This window comes from Engystomops pustulosus, chromosome 4 (genome assembly GCF_040894005.1).
Source record: "Engystomops pustulosus chromosome 4, aEngPut4.maternal, whole genome shotgun sequence".
Lineage (NCBI taxonomy): Eukaryota > Metazoa > Chordata > Amphibia > Anura > Leptodactylidae > Engystomops > Engystomops pustulosus.
Genome location: NC_092414.1, coordinates 131,351,251 through 131,370,882, shown reverse-complemented (window position 1 = coordinate 131,370,882; position 19,632 = coordinate 131,351,251). Strand labels below are relative to the sequence as shown.

Here is a 19,632-nt window from a genome sequence, read left to right as displayed (position 1 = left end):
GTCATTAATTAACTCTAAAGGTTCCCTGCAGCTGAGACTATGTGCATTGAATCCTTAAAGGATCAGATTTAGGCTTAAACAAAAATCTGCACAGAAAAAAAAGTCAGTTCTACTAACTTGAGGAATGCACTGTAAATGAAATTTCTTATACTATCTTATATGAAGTATTGTACAATAATAATAATATCTTCTATGATATTTAGATGTGACAGTGGGGATACGGATTTATAAAAAATACTACACTCATCCATTTTAGAAAGGTAACACATCCAATAACTGACATTTACATGCAGAAGGTAGAAATGATGTTTCCTGGGAGTCCACCAGGGTTGGCTCCAGGTTTCAGTAGGCCATTGGGCGACAGAGCCATAGTATACCCCTTTGCAGTGAACTCAAGTGGCAACATTAAAAATTCTTAAACTAAAACAGTCTCCTGTTGCCTAAAATAATCACTAGTTTATCATCTCAAAAAGCCCGTCATGGTTATTTTATATAAAGCCCTTATGGATTCAGTAAGTGGCCCCCTCCTAGCAGATGTGAGCCCCCAGCATTTGCCCAGGTATGCCCAGTGCTGGCGCTGGCCTGGAGTCAACATATTAACATTTATAAACTGAAGGACAATAGAAATATAGAATATTTGGTTCTGTAAGTTCTTTTGACTTAGGTTTTCTCCGAGGCTGGGAGAAGATTACACTGCTATGTCCTGTAGGTTGGTGGAGCTTCTTACTGTCTTTTTGATTGGATGCATCAATTCTAAGAGCATCTATGCTGGGGTCTGTATACTGTTTCTGATGCAAGACTCCTTACACAGGTTCATTTCTTTATCCAAACAAAAAATGGTGGACATGAACTACCGCTTAATAAAAAATAGTGGGTCACATTTATCAGGGCTTGTAGGTCTGATGTACAAGCTTCCAAATATGTACACTTACTGGTGCACGGACAGGAATTGTACATGTAACCCATTACGCCACCTCCACACCAAGTTGGCATGGAGAGGTGTGACGGGGTCACATCCAGAGTTTCAGTGGGCTTATGCATATTATTTTTAGTATATTAAGGAAAAGAATTATGTTCTAGAAATTGTTATAGGGAGCAGGGTAGGTTTATCAATTTAACTTTTTATTTTAATAGCACTAAGTGCCACTAAAATACTTTTTAAACTTGTGTAGGCTTTAAAGCACAGGCAGTTACGTACAAGATAGTTTCCGTAGATTTGTTCTTAATTTGTATTGTTCTGAATTTGTATGTAAGTCGGAACTGCATAGTTAATAATTGTAACCCCATTCAGAATTTCTTTTGGTCACTGTGACAATTGAATTTTAAAAATGTTGGGTTGTCATAGGAACCAGAATTAACAATAAAGCTTATTTGCAGACACCTTTTATAACTCCTACAGCTGATTATTATAGCCTAGGGCTAAAGTACAGAGAATTACCGACATCCAGAGGTCCGTTTGTAACTTAATTAATGTTCTACTTAATATGTACAACATTCAGATTGGCATATCCATTGGGGTAGAATCTCAAATATATAGTATGTTGAAAATATCTGTACAAGGCTGTAAAAAAGTTTCTTGTTTCTTGTCTTCATCTCTTTAAGGGGTACATACAGACAGCCACAATTGTGGTTAGGATGTGGCCGCACAAATTGAGACCAGATCACGGCAAAAATAGCAGTCTATGGCTCCCGGTCACAGTGCGGTGAGCACACGTTTGTCTGCCTATAGAGGGAGGAGGGGTGAAAAGCCTTCACCCCTGCCGCCTCCTCCTCCTGACCCTGTGTTTTGCTGGGATCTGGTCCGGCCTTGTCTTTTATAAACTATGTTTATTGTATATTTATACAATATAGTTATATGTTATATTAACAAATTATTATACATTTGACCATTTGGAGGTTCACTATTTAATGTGCGCCCTCCTCTTCAATTCCCAACTGTCTACACGCAAGCTGGTCTACTAATCCAACCGCAAGGTACAAGCTGAAAACAGCTGAACACACCTTTGCTAGAGTTGTGCCTTACGTCATGCACAACCACTTTTACATTTAAATATACACTTTATTATATATAGTACTTGTTCACCTCTATTACCCTATGAGCGCTTTCTTTCCCATCTTTTGTCTGCTAATTATTGTAACTGCATATGAGGGATAGGAAGTGCAGCATATCATTTATTCACACACAGTTTTTATCATTGCCGATAGCACATCCTATTTACACATGTAAAATGACAAAGTATGGATTTCATATCTGGACAGAAAGATACAAAACACATGAAGCTAAGGATCCCTATGAATGTCTGTTTGGCTGATCTAGAGCACTTAAGAGTATGATTTATTTATTTTTTTACACTGTGTTTATTGATTTTTCTGAATTAAGAAAACAAACCCCAACATAGGACCTACAACATACACAATAGGTCAAAGACCCAAAAGAAGGGGCTGGAGTAAAAGGGACAACATGATTGTTATCTGATCGTCTGTCCTGTCAAATTTCAGCTATTAAGGTACAAACACTCATCTTAAAATACATTCGAGTAATCCATTGTGAATCTTTACTAGGACTACTATCATAGAATCCCAAAGCTGTTCGCCTGTACAGTGATTATTACCATGGAATAAAGTTAGCATTTTGTGTCCACACTATAGAGTTACACTGGCAAAATAGGGTAAGACTCTTATTTTATCAGAACATAAAAAAAAATAGCAACCCCCACTTCCTCACCTTTTTCCCTTTATCTGGCTAATTTTTAATAAGGGTCTTGATGTAGAAAATATTCTAAAATCTTTGTTAATTAGGTTACTCCGGCCTACAAATACTATCCTATAGGATTACTGGTACCTTAAACTAGGTTATCTTTTTATCTTTTGACCTTCTAATCATTTTAATAGGTCCCCTTTAATTGCTCATGCTGAAACAGGACATGCATTCTAGGTGCAGTGGCTAATTCATTTAGAGTCATACTGTGTGCCTGGTCTGAATAACTATTCATCATATGGAGGTCTCACACTTGGCTGCCCTTAGTGTTTTGTTAAGATGTCTTTCTAAAGAATCCAGCAAAGTCTCCCGGGAAGAGATACCAAGTGCAGGGTCAGTGTCTGATAATGACAGAAAGTTGGCAAGTAAGGAGTTGCAGTTCCCTCTGGTAAGAGGAGTTGTTGCTCACAAAGCAAAGGATACAGAATAATATGTGTGCTGAATAAATCTAAGACAGCACAGAGGCTCATACCATGTGTTTGATGGATGTATTCTTTTTATTCATTTAACTTGCCAACCTAACTTGAAAATGCCATTATTCCTGCCCCAGAGTGAGGGTGCTGCCGGGCCAAACCATTTAAATTATGTATACGGTAAAGTTCAGAGATCTAAATCTGGTATCAATGTTCAGGTGCCAGTTTAGGAACAAGGCATCCATTACCATTATCTTCATAGCTTGAACAGTCTCAGAGTAATCTGACGGTAGAGGTTTATGGGATGGCATTGAATATTGCTAGTGCAGAGTCATATATTGGCCTTTACAGTTTACTTTACAATCAGTAGAGAATAGAAACTACATAAAAGAAATAATACTAAATAAGAACCTCCTGTTTCTTTGTTTTTCTTAGCACTTTTAAGTTCTTTAGCTATTTTTACTTTAAAAGTTGATTCGTGTATTTGTTTAACCGAAAGCTAAGCAGTTCCACTTGTATTGAATGTGGTTCAGTGTTTATTCCAATTCTACTTTGTACGTTTATTTCCTAAATTAAGGACAGTAAAGCTTTTATCCCCCATGTGCATCCCATATGCTAGTCTGTTCTTTGTTTTTATCAACTTGATCAACAAGTTAATAAGCTGAAACATTGATTCAACTGGAACGTTGTAATTCGAGTACTGGATGTTCTAGCTGCAGCAGATCTCAATTAGACAAATATACCGCTTCTATACTTTTAGTAGTAGATTCCTACCTCTTGTTTTCTGTACATTAACTATATACAGTAGGAATAGATGTGCTTATGACATGTTAAGCCTAAACTTGGTGGGGACATTTATTATGCCAGTTTTTTGATGATGGTCATGTAAAACAATATGGTTGCCTCTGTCTATTGTGTGATGTAAAATGAGTCTTAGCTAACATTGTATTACGTACATGAAGGCCTTATATGGTCTAAAGGAGAGAGAAAAGCAAACAACACTGTCTAATTAAGGCTATGTATGCATCTGCGACAAGGGCTTCCATTATAATACTCCATTATATGAGCAAAGAGGTTCAATAATGAAAGCCCCCGACAAAGGCAAAAAAACATATATCCAAAGGACCCCATTAACAGGAATGGGTTCTGTAAGGTTTTCATTAGAGTTTCTACTAATTCATTTACATGACTTTTTCATTTGGTACTTTGAACAGATTCTGATAATGTAGCCTCCAGGACAGATTACAACCTGTCATTAGTCTAATCAGGTATATGCATATGCATATAAGATCCACTGCTTGGGTCCCCATATTTTAGCCAAAACAGAGCAGAGATAACCAAAATGATGAATCTACTACAGAGGAATCTAAGTAATTATAAGGTATTCTTGGCTGAAGCTTGCCCTGGCGATTAGATGAAGATAAGTGGTTCCCAAATGAGGCTGATAAGTTATTACCTAGAAATTTACAGCTAAAACACTAGAAACAAACTATATAGAATATATTACTAGATGATTGCTCTTTTAAAGCATCCCCAGATATATAGTACAGTTAAAAAGTAATTTAGTATTTTGGAATTGTAATGAATTTGGTATAAAATATGGAGGTTGGCAGTATGTGATGTGCTTTCTAGTAAAATCTAGCAATGAGCTACTGAATGTATAAATAGTTTGAGACTCTTCCCCAAAGCAATAATTATTCTAAAAATATGAAGCATTCAGCTGAAGTGAAATTGCGTTGGATTTAATGATCGTGCTGAATGTGTAAAATATTGAATCTCCTCATTCATAGCAGGAGGTGCATACAGTGGATGGATACAGTATCCCACTAAAGGCGTTTGTGGAAATACTCAATGCAGAAAATACATTTGTGTTGGAAATTCCATTAAGAGAGACTAATATAGCAGCTGAATTTTAACATCGGTGCTAAAAAATTCAACATTGCTTACATTTGCTAGCATCGACTATGATGGTCTATGTACTTATATACATAGTCAAAAAATGTTAATAAGAAGTGTAAAAAATGGAAAACAATGCCTCTTTTAGCTACCTTGCAAGGCAGCTCCCTTAACACCAAGCATGACTTACAAGAAGCCTAATAACATGATGGGGGATTAAGCCAAACCAGTATATCTATTTCAGAAGGAACAGACTCTCAACTATAGGCAGCATGGTTTCAACCTGATTGGGGATCCTCAGTACAGTGTAGGGAACTGGTTTGGCTGAGTGAGAGGCTATTGACTTGGGTCAAGAAGTAAGTTCTCAGGAGTTCTCCATATGGAGAGTTTGCCAAGGTGGCCCAAAGGAGAACTCTTACTTTCTGACACTAAAATGAGTAGATATACTACAGTTTCAGGGTAAAGCCCACTTCACCTTATAACATTAGAATAATGTATATTTTAGTTTAGGAAAAAGAAAACAGTCTGTGTCCTGTATGATATTGGTACATCAAATAATAAATACGGTACGTTAAATATTTGATTAAGAGTTAGTTACAGAATTTTATGAGTATCTAGGTTTTAATTGAGAAAACTGGTTTCTGGAAGTGCATTCTGATATTGGTGGTTTAGGCGGCAGGCCAGGGCTCAAGTCTTCTAGGGTGCTCAAGGATACTAGAGGGCCTATGGCCACACAAAACACCCAAATTTTATACTGGGAAGGACCGTCATCCATGAAATCCTTGTACATCTGTGTATGCTCTCAAATACACGTGTAAACAAGAGCCATTGTTTGACCTTGAAGGTCCTTCAAAGGTTCTGAAACTGCAGATTGAGAGCAGGTAGAAGGGACGCATCCACCATTCTCCAAGAAGCTTGATTCTGGTACCATATGTAAGAAGTGAATTCTAGACTTGTAAGGGATATAATATTCACACAGACCAGCACCCAATGGCTGTCTTAGTCCACCACTGGCCGGGAAATATTTTTAACAATCTTCTAGAAGACCCCTTTAAGGATTCCCACATATATAAATTATTAACTTGGATAGCTACTTTTAAATCAACTGTCCATGATATCCTGCTACCATTATGCGTACATATTGGCACATAGGTCATTTATTATAATGTCATGTGCTGGTCATATCGCACTTGGCTGCTGGGTTATAAGATGGAACCTTATTATTGACTACACATTGTACCATCACTTCAGGGGTTTGAGTATTCTCATAATATATAATAATAAAATCATCAAAGCAGAGATATGGGTCCATCCCCTAAGACCCACAACACTCATCCCATGTCTAAGCATAAAGAAGCAGTGGCTGTGTTGCTCAGGTCTATTGACTGTCTCTTGACTGACTATCAAATAGGTGTGAGTCCCTGAAATTAAAGGAATGTATACAACTTGGTTTTTCACAGAGGATATATTTGGAATTACTGTCAAACATGATTAATATATATTGTAGTACAACGTTTTTCCTCTACGTTTTTCTAATTGCGTTGTTTCCTTTTAGGTGACCATCATATTGTCCAGCTGCAACTGAAGTCCAAAGAAACTGGGATGACATTTGCCAGCACAAGCTTTGTTTTCTATAATTGCAGTGTTCATAACTCGTAAGTATCATGTTTAATATATATATATATATATATATATATATATATATATATATATATATATATATATTTGAGCCAATCACATGTGCACTATATACTGTATGTTATATTTTAATTTTTATGGTAACATCGAACATCTATTGGATTCTACATGCAGTCATAGGCCAAAGAGACAATGCATAATTCATTGCTTTTCCAAACTGTATTTATTATGTGACTTTTATTGTGTTGTTTGGTTTCCATGACAATCAGAAACCTATGAGGAATTGTTGTGTCTGACTTCCTACCAATATGCCATAAACACTGTTAGTCTTTCTGCTGCTCCATTGATGTTCTCAGCTGGTTTTACAGCATGAGCCAAAGCATTGTGTCCCATGTTCATGTCCCCAGCAGTTTATATTGTATCTCTATAGACTGGTATAGTTTACAAATGAATTCTTTGGTATGAATTAATTATACTGAATTCAAACCCATATAGTTTACATAAAATATATTTTTTTATTATGATATAGATATTTTGGAGTACATTAGCATGAGGCCACTGGTCAGTCAAATGCTCTCAGTATTGCCATTTTTGAATGTCATCCTTTAAAAGTGAATATCGCCATACTGTTTGTGCCCATATAAAAGTGAATGCATGTTTGTATAAAGCATATACACCAGGCATTCATTAAATGGCTGTACAAATGGCTGTACAAATTTTAGTGAAGGCTAAAATAATTTCTAAAGGGAACCTGTCATCAGGAAGGCCTTTTTTACATGATGACAGGGTTTAATAGCCTATGGCAAGTTGATTTAAGAAATACCTTTGTTGTGTATCTGAATAACTTCAGTGTGTTTTAATTGTTTCTTACATTACCTGGCTCCCTGCAGAATGTGGTGACTCCCTGGGAGGTGGGAGGGGCCAGTTGAAATGATAATTGATTGGGGCAGTAAGCTGGGGAAAGTAGAAGGGGAGAAGCTGAGGGAAGAGAACGGCAATGAGTGAGGATGATGTGAGGAGAAATTGAGGAGAAGACAACTAGTGCCATTTGAACCCTTCCCCGGGACTCACCACACACTGCTTGCAGAAAGCGAGGTAATGTTAAAAAAACAAAAAGAATTCTGTAATTATTCAGATGTATCAACCTGGTTGATGAAGACTCGTGATATGAGCCGAAAACGCATTCCCTTATGTCCCTGCTGTAAGACATACTCTACAATAAAGAATTAAGCTGGAGAAGAGTGCGAGTGCCGGGATCTTTACTTTATATTTGATTGAGGCATTGACTGCTATTCACTGATTTCCCTTTTATATATGGTTCTGTTGGAACTTGCCAAACTGAAAAATAAACATTGCAAAAAATATAGGGACAATTGAAGTGTTTGCATGTACAAATCTATAAACCTTTTATTGTCATGGCAATAAACATAATTACAGGGGGGCTAAATAATAAGGCAATGGGGAGGATGTATCACCATGTTGACCTTTTTGTCTCAACTTGACAGATGCAACAAAAAAATTTCCACTGAGACAATACTCTCAAAAAGTGGTACAGAAACCAGATAACATGTTATAAATCCCCTCCCAATGTTTTATTTTGTGTGTTTCATAGGATGATACATGTAAATCACTTTTTTGAAATATGTTTCTGTTTTGAATAATTGTGTAAAATTGTGATACACAATAATATCACTTGCAGAATATACCATAAATTTCTGACATTCAATTCCAGGACTTCAACTAATTTAATGACACTGGCCTATGTGTATAGCCACCTCTCTAGTATAGTGTATAGAGAGGTTGGTAAAGAGAAGTCAATGGCCAATTCTAGGTCCGACAACTGTGTACTGTACTATAAGTTGCTGACTTGGTACCCTTTTATGGTCATCATAAAAATGGGGTCTTTACCGAATCAACCACCTCTGTGATCATCTTTGGTGTCAATTAATATTTATCAAAAGTGTCTCAAAGCAGAACTGTTCTAGTTGTCCATTACAACCAATCAGAGCTTAGCTTTATTTTCCCAAAGCTGTTTATAAAATAAAAGCTGAACTCTGATTAGTTACTAGAACAGTTTTATCACTTCCGATAAATCTCCCTCAATGAATCAATGTTAACACCTGGAAAGCAGTAGCTAAGAAATGTGATTGGAGAACCTTGGCTGGGAACATTAGTTATTGCCTTTGTCAGGAAATGGCACAATTCCTGCTAGAATTAGTCAGGGCTCCACTTAGTATACTGGGCGCATTAGTTACTTGTATGCTTTGTTTTTTATATAGCGTTGCCTTGTGCTGCTTTCCATTCACAGTGATAATTCCTTTACAAACAGTTGTCCTTGCTTTCACATATCCAGACAGAAATAAAGATTTAAGAAAAAAATGAAATATTCATAGCAGACTATGTACAGACTTGACACAATATGATACAGTATGCATTTTTAATTTGATTTATCAGAGTGAGTGCTTGTTATCAATTTGAATAACAAGTATTCCATTGCATCTACATCCTATTAGACTTGTTTTATCAAAGGCGACATCATCCACCTCCTACTAGTCACTGAGGCTAGCTGCTATTTTTCATGTATTTTGTATTCATTTGCTATAACACTCCTGTGTTTAGTAAATCCATATGCAATGTAATACACCAACAGCTGTTTGTATATGTTTAGAAGCCTTTATGAGAGTCAATTCTAAGTGGCATGAACAGTAACTTATCTTAATAATATATGCATATTACATTTATACAACTGGCATGAAGTTTATACTTAATAGTAAAAATGTGGCGTATCATGTAATTGGAGCATCTAGAGGAGAGGAGAGAATGGAGACAAAAGGGCAGGAAACCAATCATGTGGAACATAGAAGCATATGAACACACTGTTGGGATAAAACAGCCTTACCTCTCCTTAAATATTGGTCATGTGGTTGACCATTATAACAGAATACTGTAGGTTCAAAGATGCTGTGTATTACAAGCTAAACAGTATATTCATGGAGGACACATGGAAGTTAAAGGGGTATTCTCATCTGGGCACTTACATTCAGTTTCATTAATCTGCCATATATAAACATTTCTTCAATTAGATGTTATTAAAAAAAAGTTCCTGTGTGAAGATAATTTCTCATAAATGTAGCCTTGTTGTCCCTTAGAAACGAGATAGCTTCCTCGGATACGACCACCTCTGCTGGAGTGAGTGCACAAAGAAACAAAATGTTATTGTATATAAAATGTCCTGGAGTTACTGCATGTCCCACAGCCATCCTGTGGTAATGATTGCTGAATCCTGGTGGTCCGGCAGGACTCTATAGCGCAAGTCTGGCCACGCTGCCAGAGTGTGACGTGGTCGTATCCGAGGAAGCTATATGGTTTCTAAGGGACAACATGACTACATTTATGGGAAATTATCTTCACACAGGAACATTTTTTTAATTAACATCCAATTGAAGAAATTTTTATATAAGGCAAATTAATGAAATTAAATGTAAATGCCCAGATGGGAATACCCCTTTAAGGATATGATATGGAGCTCTGTATAAGTGGATAGAAGTAACTTTATTTTGCACAATGGGTTTCGAGACTGCACCTGAGCCTGTGTCAGGATAGAAGTATCTTTATTTTGCATAATGTGTTTCAGCTCTGGACCACGGCTTTCATTAGACTCTGGTCCAGAGCCTAAAGTCTTTGTGCAAAATAAACATACTTCTATCCACAGATACATTGTTGCATCTCCTGTCCTTCATCTTCCATGTGCCCTCCATGAATCTATATATAATCTATATATAATGCTTTTTGTTTGCTATGCATCAACCTATGAATCTACAGAAATTTCAGCAGCATTTGCCTTGCATTCGTGTTTCCAGATTAAGTGGTCTTTTAGATAAACTCTGTGCAAATAAGTTGTACAAAAGATAAGAAACTTAGTAATACATTTTTTCAAATAAAATGGCTTGTTTTATTTAAAAGGAACTTCTCTCTTAAATCTTTCTTGAAAGTGTTCCTCTTTCTAGAAAGATGGCTGAAAGCTCACTGAGGTGTAGAAGTCTATGGAGAGGGGAAAGGAGAGCAAAAAGTCACTGCAGCTACTGTAGGAACCCAGTAAGAGATGAATATAGTCATACACTAGTTGGAAATAGTGTTCTTTCTTAGTCATACATACTGTACTACTAATTTTTGTAAATTTTGTTGAAAGCTTAAGTTAAAGTCAAACATCCATTATATTTCTTTTTTTTCAGGTGCCTGTCTTGTGTTGAAAGTCCATATCAGTGCCATTGGTGTAAATTTCGCCATGTATGTACCCATGACCCACTGACATGCTCTTTTCAGGAAGGAAGGGTCAAAATGCCAGAGGTAATGATTCTATGTTCTGTTATATTATGCTATGTTTGATAAATATCAACACATAACTGTTATTTTGAATAAGAATAATATGAAGTAACAGTAAAGAAAGTCCTGTTTAAAAGTTGTAATTGCTATTACAAAAATTTAAAAAAATGGAAAAGGTACAGTATGTTATAGTCTACCAAGACCTCTAAGACTAACGGCTATTTCATGTTAGCGTTGGTGCTCAGTTTCTGTTGTGTTTTGTCTCCGAGTCCGCAAAAAACCCCTGAAGGTTTAACATTGCTTTGAAAACATTACACCTGGTTTTTTACCCTCATCAGTGAAAAAAAAACCCTGATGTTTCATCATTTTTTTTTTTGTGGACATTTTTGTGGACATTTTTCAGAATTTTTTACATGGACAATGGATCAGTGAAAATACAAGCCAATGTGAAAACACAGATGTTATTAACTTAGCATCCACTCTAAGCCAACATAGAGGACAGCTGATGAAGAATTTGGCTGTGCACATACTACTTTGTAGACTAGCTGTTTCATTGTTTTGTATCAGGGACGTAACTTAAGGGAATGCAGAGTGTGCTCCCACATACGGATGGAACAGCTTTAGGTGGCCCGGAGATTGTTTCTTTCCCTGAAGTGTATGAACAATATATTATAGTTAGGGTACAGATTTTGTATTGAGTACCTGCAACAAAAGTTATGCCTATGGTGAATATGTAGCACATTGTACTTGGCATGCAAGCATTTGTGGCCTAGGTCATGTCTCAGTACTTGGAGCACCTAAACCACTGCCATCTCATTCATTGACAAATATCCTGCTAATGTAATGGGGAAGACAGTAGTCCAGGCAGGAATAGCAATGCTCTGGGTGCTAGGGTCTTGACCTTGGTGTGCCAACTGTCTAATTAGCATACAGATTAAAATGGGAATTTTACAAAATAAGTATAGTGGATACAAATAATGACTGTGTTTTTATAGTGCATTTCTCTACGACATTCTGCAAGCATGGGGAGGTGTTAGACTCCCTTTAAAGTATCCATTATAATGATTTTCAGCTGAAAAAGTTGAATTCAGCTCTAGACTGTAGTAAAAGATGCCTACTAATATGCCTTTGCAAGACAAAACAACCTGTATAAGAGCAGAATAAGTTCAGTAATAGGATAGTGTGCCAAAAACAATAGTGGTTATTCCATTTTCCTATAAGGGTATACCAAGAGATGTTATTAACTTAGCATCCACTCTAAGCCAACATAGAGGACAGCTGATGAAGAATTTGGCTGTGCACATACTACTTTGTAGACTAGCTGTTTCATTGTTTTGTATCAGGGACGTAACTTAAGGGAATGCAGAGTGTGCTCCCACATACGGATGGAACAGCTTTAGGTGGCCCGGAGATTGTTTCTTTCCCTGAAGTGTATGAACAATATATTATAGTTAGGGTACAGATTTTGTATTGAGTACCTGCAACAAAAGTTATGCCTATGGTGAATATGTAGCACATTGTACTTGGCATGCAAGCATTTGTGGCCGGACACATTGCAGTATTTACATTACATTCCCTTTTGTTCTGTTTCTAAATCCTGATATTGTCCTATAACTATTGCAGCCAGAAATAGATATGTCCAACTGATAATGTCAGCCCTGCCTCAGATAAAGTGACTTTCCTTTTGATAGTACTCTATATTGGCACATGTGTCAGTCCACTACACATGATAAATTGGACATTGGAAATGTCTCGGAGCAATAAATGGCCTCTGTGACTGATTTGAATTGGCTAAGAACATAGTGGAAAGCCAATGGTGTATCATTTAAAAGACAGGTTATATAAGGAAAATGCAGCTTGTCAACACATGAAAATGTCAGCTAAGACTCATCGCTTGCAGATTTGCCACATTTCGCTTCCCCTTTGGTATAATGCTATATTTTTTCTCTTGTCCAGGAAATGTTAAAATTCTGGTAATATTTTCAGACAGGCTCCTAGCTCCAGATGTGTGTTGTGCAATAATGGTAACACAATATTGCCAAGTTCTAAATGTCTATTATCTATGTTGTGCTCTACGGCTGCCTAAAATGATTCTCCGAGGAAGCTATTATTGCTGTCATAAACTGCAGCACAAGAAAAGATAAGCAGAAAAAAAGCAACTTTCAGCACTGTTTTTCTTTTTTTTAAATTCTTTCTTTGTGGCTTTTAGTTTTGTCACCTGAAGGAGTTGTCATGGTAACAGTTTTTGTCGCTTTCCTTGGTCCTCAGCAGAGGTATAATGGTCCCTGCGGTAGGGTCAGACTTGAGGTTTCATTATTATTATCAACTGTAAATGGATCAGATAGATAAGAAAACAATGCAACAAATTGGAGCCAACATACTTCCTCTGGTTTCCAGCTTACAATCGCTGACATATTTATAAAGACTGAACACCGGGAATGGATTGCGGTAATGTTTGCATGGTTTGTCCCTTGATATTAATGGATTTCTTTAGATGCAAAGTGCTGCTATTATCTCAATAATATCTCATCAGGATTTTCTTAGTGAATTGCTGCTATGTACATTTGATGCCAAAAAATACCAATAATGAGGTTTTAGTTCTACTCACTACAGTTTAGGGCAAGGTAAATACTTTGATAAAATATAATGTTGTTTTATAAATTATTTTCTGTTTTTTAAGTTAGAATTGCAACAATTTATTGACAATAGAATGCCCATTAAATGTGTGGGCATCATTTGTGCCCACTGATTTTAATGAGCACTATTCCAGTATTTAATACAAAGACTTCTCTTCAGGTCTAAACCTAGACCTCATAACCATAAGCTGCAAGTCTCATTTTAGGGTGTTTACTCTGTGTGTGGTTTTGTGTTGAACATTAGTTTTGTGACATACCGTTGTGTTCCTTTGAGACCTTGAATTGGTTCTTTAACCAGCCTCCAGGCACTGCTATATCCTATCATAGTAGCTGACAGCAGTAATAGGAGGTTCTTTGCTGCCAGCTAACAAGGGGAAGTACTGTACTATCTTTTATTAAGTCCAAAAAGAGCCTAACATTGACCTTTTTGTGACTATAGTGTACCTGAAGAGTGGGTAAAAGGAGAATGTATGGACGTCAGAGAAGGGTTCTTCATCTTGATGTTTCATGTGCTGGAGGTTAGAGTTGGTAACAAGCTATCTGAGGTGACACACTACAGTGGGCAACCTAGAGTTTTGTTAGAGCCCAGATTATTAGAAGTGCCAGAGTAGTAAGACATAACAGGACCTTGTAATTATTATACAGTAATGCCACCAATACAAAGTAATCTAAAAGTACCCCCAGTTCTAGATAAGATAGGCTGAGTGGAACTGCCTGGAGCAAAAAAGGGTAAAACAAGGTGTTATGCTGTGCATGACTTCTTAGAGACGTCTGTCCCGATGAGGGGCAATGGCCTATAAAAGACACCTGGTCTGAATATGACCTGTCACAGGAATTTAAAGCGGTTGCACATGTTAAAGAAATAATTGTTATTGTTTTTGTAATGGAATGTTATAACATTTCCCAATATACTGTCTATATCTATTCCACATGGTGTGTTAGATGTCTGATTGCAGTTATTATACAGGAAGCTTCATTATTGACTTCCTGTGGATAAAAAACAATCCCAGGCCATGTGATGTCACACAGATGCATGGATCATTATAACACACAGCTCTGATTACTCTCTGTGATACTAACGAGCCGTGCACCTTTGTGACATCACATGACCATGGACCATGGACCAGTTTTTATCCACAGGAAGCAAGCCATGAAAATTCCTGTTAAATTATTTTCTGAAAGAGGGCCACGCCATTAATTCAGGTGCAAAGAGAATGTATTTTCTGCTGAGAAACAAACATTTTTCTATTGCATGTAAATTAACTTATAATTAAAGTGACTGTAATCTCATAACCTTCTCTTTAATACTTGAAGTCTTTATATTTGTACTGGGGCAAAAGCGAGAGGACCCTTTACTGTGCATAAGAAATAGTTGAATGTCAGCTTAAACTGTCTTCTGCTGGACTATTACTGTGTCAGAGTATTCCATAAATAGAGAATTCTCTTGAGAATACTCTGGTTACAAATGCAACAAGAGATTCATTTTATTTTATTTGTGCAGTTAAAAAAAATGGCATTTGTTGTTCCTTGTTTTGGTCAACAATTGTTACCTTTATCAGGCTGTATTTTGGATAAACATTAGCAAATGGGCCATCTAAATGCAAACTGGTCCTTTATTTAAGCAACCATCTGTGGAATCTGCTTCTGTCTGAACAGATTGATGCTCATCATTTCTAGTCGGTTGTTGAGGAAGAAATAAATGATTTTAATTTTCCTTTTTTTGGTTAAGTTTTGAAATCATTTTAATTTCAAGCCGCCACTTGAAGCTCATATAAAGTTGACTCATATTGTCTTAATTTTAATGTATTCATTTATTGTTTGAAGTCAGTATTTCGCTTACATTGCTCGTAATTAATATGCATCTGTCTTCCTAAAGTGCACTGTTATTCTTACTGTTTTCCTGTTATAATGTAACAATTATTGTTGTTTGCAAACAAAGCAACACACTATACTGTGTGTAATGTATCCGTGCACAGAATGCAAATGTATAAATTGTAATATCCCAAGTAAAGAACGGGAAAACGGGAAAAAAAACATATTTTCATCCTCTGTCAACGTCTTAAGAGTGCATAGAGTGAACATAAGAACAGAATATGATCAAACATCAGTCGGTAATAGAATATGTCAATTGATAGCAATGCCCATCGTTCAAGCAGGGTTAAACACAGAGAGGTGCTTGTAAAACATCACCCATGGCAGATGATTTAGGTGATAAAACAACCCTGCTGAGCCTGCTAGATGCTACCAGTGTTATGTCACTCTACTACTCTATAAAATGTAACTGTTGTTCATTATGGCATTGAATGTGCTGCCAATATTAGAGACTTAAGATCTAATTTTTTCCTGTTTACTATCCACTGATGTTGGCACCTGTCTATCATTAAAATGGGGTTTGCGAGCTAAGTGATGTTGTTATGGAAACCAGAAGATTTCCCACTGTGTTTGGGGAAGAGAAAATGGATGGGTAATAATGTCTGTGAGAGACGTAAAGGAAGAAAAGTTATATTGGAGAAAAACAATAGTCTTAAACATACACTGCTGAAATTGGATCGGTCTCGTCCTGGGCTTATAACTTAGGATACATTTAGAGGCATAATATGTAGAAAATTGAAAATGATGTTTTCAAATAGAGTAAATAAAAGTAAGATGGCAAAATAATCACCAATTGGTTTGATCTACAGTATTGTTTGGATGTTCTGTCTCATGAGCTTTAGGCAAATGTATGTATTTACTATATATTGTAACCACAAAACCTTTTCAGATTTTTTCTATAGAATATATTTTCTGGTTCTTTTTTACTTATTATTTTCTATATGGTCATAATGCACCATAAAGATCGTTGTTCTAACTACTCTTTTACACTTTGAGGTGCTTTGCTACATTGAAAGCAAATCATGTCTGGCAACAGAAAATAATTTAGCTTTTCTTCAAATTGGAAATTACTTATTCCTTCACCATCAACTTGTAAGCGTGGCACCTAGCACCCAGTAACTGGGAAACATATTTAACTTCAGTTTTTGGTTTTTTCTTTTAGATTAGATAGAGTTCACAAAAAACTTTTATCTTCCATCTTACTCTTTATAATTGGTGAGTTGTTGAAGATACACACAAGGGAAAATTTCTATATAACGGATTCCATGCCACTGCATGGTACTGGGGAGACCTGTACTGGGGAGACCTGATGCAATCTCACCGGACCAGGTGGAGCAGTGAGCAAGGCAGGATCTTAATGTGGCATAACTTAAACTGATAGGCCCCAGTATGCCAGAGCCCCTACTATAAAGTATGGCTTATATTCCTAGTATAATCATATGGTAAAGTGAAACCTTTTTTGCCCCCTAAGAATCTTGGGCTTGATTGTGACCAGACTCTTTGCACCCCTTCAAGTTACGCCTCTCCCAGTCTACTCTGTATTCACCTCTTAATGTGGAGTGGTGCTATCCTCCTTCTTTCAGTCAAGACCACAGAAAGGAGAAAGGACAGAGTACCACTACATAATACCAAGGGGTTGGATCTAGCATTAGGGGATCATACTTTATTTTCCGGGCCAAAATACTGATCCACCCCAGGATGCATATAAAGTGAGTGGTGGCTGTTCTCAAATTGTGGTTCAATCAACATAAATAGAATTACAATTGCTACCATTTTTATTCAGTTTTTCATTAATAAAATTTTCCATCTACATGAGCACCTAACTTACAGTAACTCATCAGTTTCAGGTTTCTAGTGGGATACAAATCTCTGATCCTGCTAGTTCGTATGCTTTTTGCTCTTTATAACTTTATGTTCTACTTTTTAGCTTGTCAGCAAGCTTATGCCACCTCATTGGGAATATTCTGTCAAGTCTGCTATGTTATGCTCGAGGCAAGGTTTCTTGAACTCAGCTCTTTGACACTAAAGGAGACAAAGACAGATCGTTCTGGAAGAAGCACTGATCCACTTTAGAAAGATAAAAATTGTATGCTGATACAAAAATATTTATTCAGGATAAGGGATCCACTGTAAAAACAGCGTTTTAAGCAAAACACAATAGGCATGTATCAAAAAATCAGCCAACTAGAAATCAACATTTTGCATATTTTACGCAGTTAAATAGTAGCTTAATGTACAGCATATGTGTAGTGGGGACACTGGACTCAGGGATGACAGACAGTGTACATTACTACCCCAATAACCCTGCCTGCTTGCCTCTACATATCCGAAGCTATACAGCACAACCACAAAGATGGGTCCTCCCTACACCATAGTACAGACATAAAACAAGACAAACAGATGAACACAATAAGGGTGGTAAACAATCCAGGTCACAGAATTGCATACACCAAAGGATGGATAGTCACAGAATAACCCGCAGTACAGATAATAGAGCTGGAAAAATTACTTTAATCAGCAAGGGACACAGCACACAGAAGATTTTTATGTATTAGTCAAGATCAATTGTCTGGTAAGCCGAGTCACTAGCCCAACACTAAAATACAGTTAAGGCTACATTCACACTAACATATGGGGGACGTATATACGGCCGACGTATATACGGCCGATATACGTCCCCCATACACTTCTATGGGCGCACGGCACCCTACGGGAGCGGTACGGTGCCGCACACGTGCGGCACCGTACCGTTCCGTACCTGGGAAAAAGATAGGACCTGTCCTATCTTTTCCCGTAACACGGCGCCGTGCGCCATAGGTTGCTATGGAGAGGGGCGGGGGTGAGCTGCGCTCACCTCCTCCTCCTCTCCCCGTACACTGCCGTTGCCCGTTACGGTACGGTACGGGCGGGCAACGGCAGTGTGAATATAGCCTAAGACTGTAAAAAGTGGGTGAAATCAACTGGTTGCTATTGGCAATCTTTCTAATATTTTAAAGGAGGGGGGGGGGGCTCTGCCAAGTATAAAATTGTTCAGAATGCTTAAAAAAAAAGAAAAAGAGGGCAATAATCTCACTTTTCCCCACTTCTCCCATTTCATCATTGCATTAATGCTTCACCTATCTATACTTCCTAGTCCCTGTAATTTAAATGATTGGAGATGGATTAGTGAACAGAGATTTGTAGTTTTTAAACATTTTTTAACCTTTTCTAAGTAATTTGTAAAATATTTCCTGCAAAACCAGCTTTAAACACCATAAGTAATAAAAAAGAAATGAAAAAAAAATTGGGGGTAAATATTTTGCTCTCATTTACTGTATTGTAATTTGTCTTTCAAACCATTTTGTCGGGAATCATGATAACCTTAAGCAGCCCTGGTGTGCTGGTATGAGGTCAACATAACATGTCTCCTATTCATATAGATGGGATATATATTATTTAACAAACACTGCTCCTTATGGTCACCTTCATTCTTTGCAGAAAGCTGAGGAAAGGAGTATGAAGTTCTATTAGATAACAGGGGTCAATGGCCTTTACTATTCTACTGTTCTTTATTCCGGGTAAAGATCACTCTTTATATTCAGTCGCGAAAAATACAATGCACACTGCTCAGTTTGTCCAGTTTGCTATACTTTGAGCCTCTTCAATAATAGTGAGAATGAAGGGCTGCTGGCAGAAACCCCTCCATTACAGAGTCCTATTGAGTTTCATTGAGAATAGTAAGAGGCTGATTAAAAGCTGCTCCTCATGTTAGGTATGACTGCAGACAAGCAGCCACGATTAATTTCTGAGCAGCCCGCTGAGACAGGCAACACTCCTGCTGCTTTGTTCATGGGGCTATAGGAGGGACTTGCACTCTCATTGAACATGTAAAAGGGTCTCAAGGGCTTTATTGATATAAATCAAAAAAAGAACTTTTTGTACTTCTCGGACACAGCATCTTTCAATTGACGACGCTAACATACGGTGCATTATGAGCCATTAAATGGCTAATCCATATTGAAAGGATAAAGAATCAAAGAAAGTTGTAGAACAAAGACACAAACCTGTGGATGGGATAAGCCAGTCATAAAGTATAATGGAGAACATTAAAGCTGGG

At 37.1% G+C, this 19,632-nt stretch overlaps 1 protein-coding gene across 1 annotated transcript in view; it reads left to right on the top strand.

The window, feature by feature from the left end:
* The window catches only part of PLXNA4 (plexin A4), a 467,309-nt gene that overhangs the window by 328,894 nt on the left and 118,783 nt on the right, over nt 1-19,632 (top strand). The window contains exons 8-9 of the mRNA XM_072147475.1: nt 6,623-6,722; nt 10,938-11,052. Of these exons, the coding sequence (XP_072003576.1) occupies nt 6,623-6,722; nt 10,938-11,052 (215 nt within the window). The remainder of the gene's footprint in view (nt 1-6,622; nt 6,723-10,937; nt 11,053-19,632) is intronic.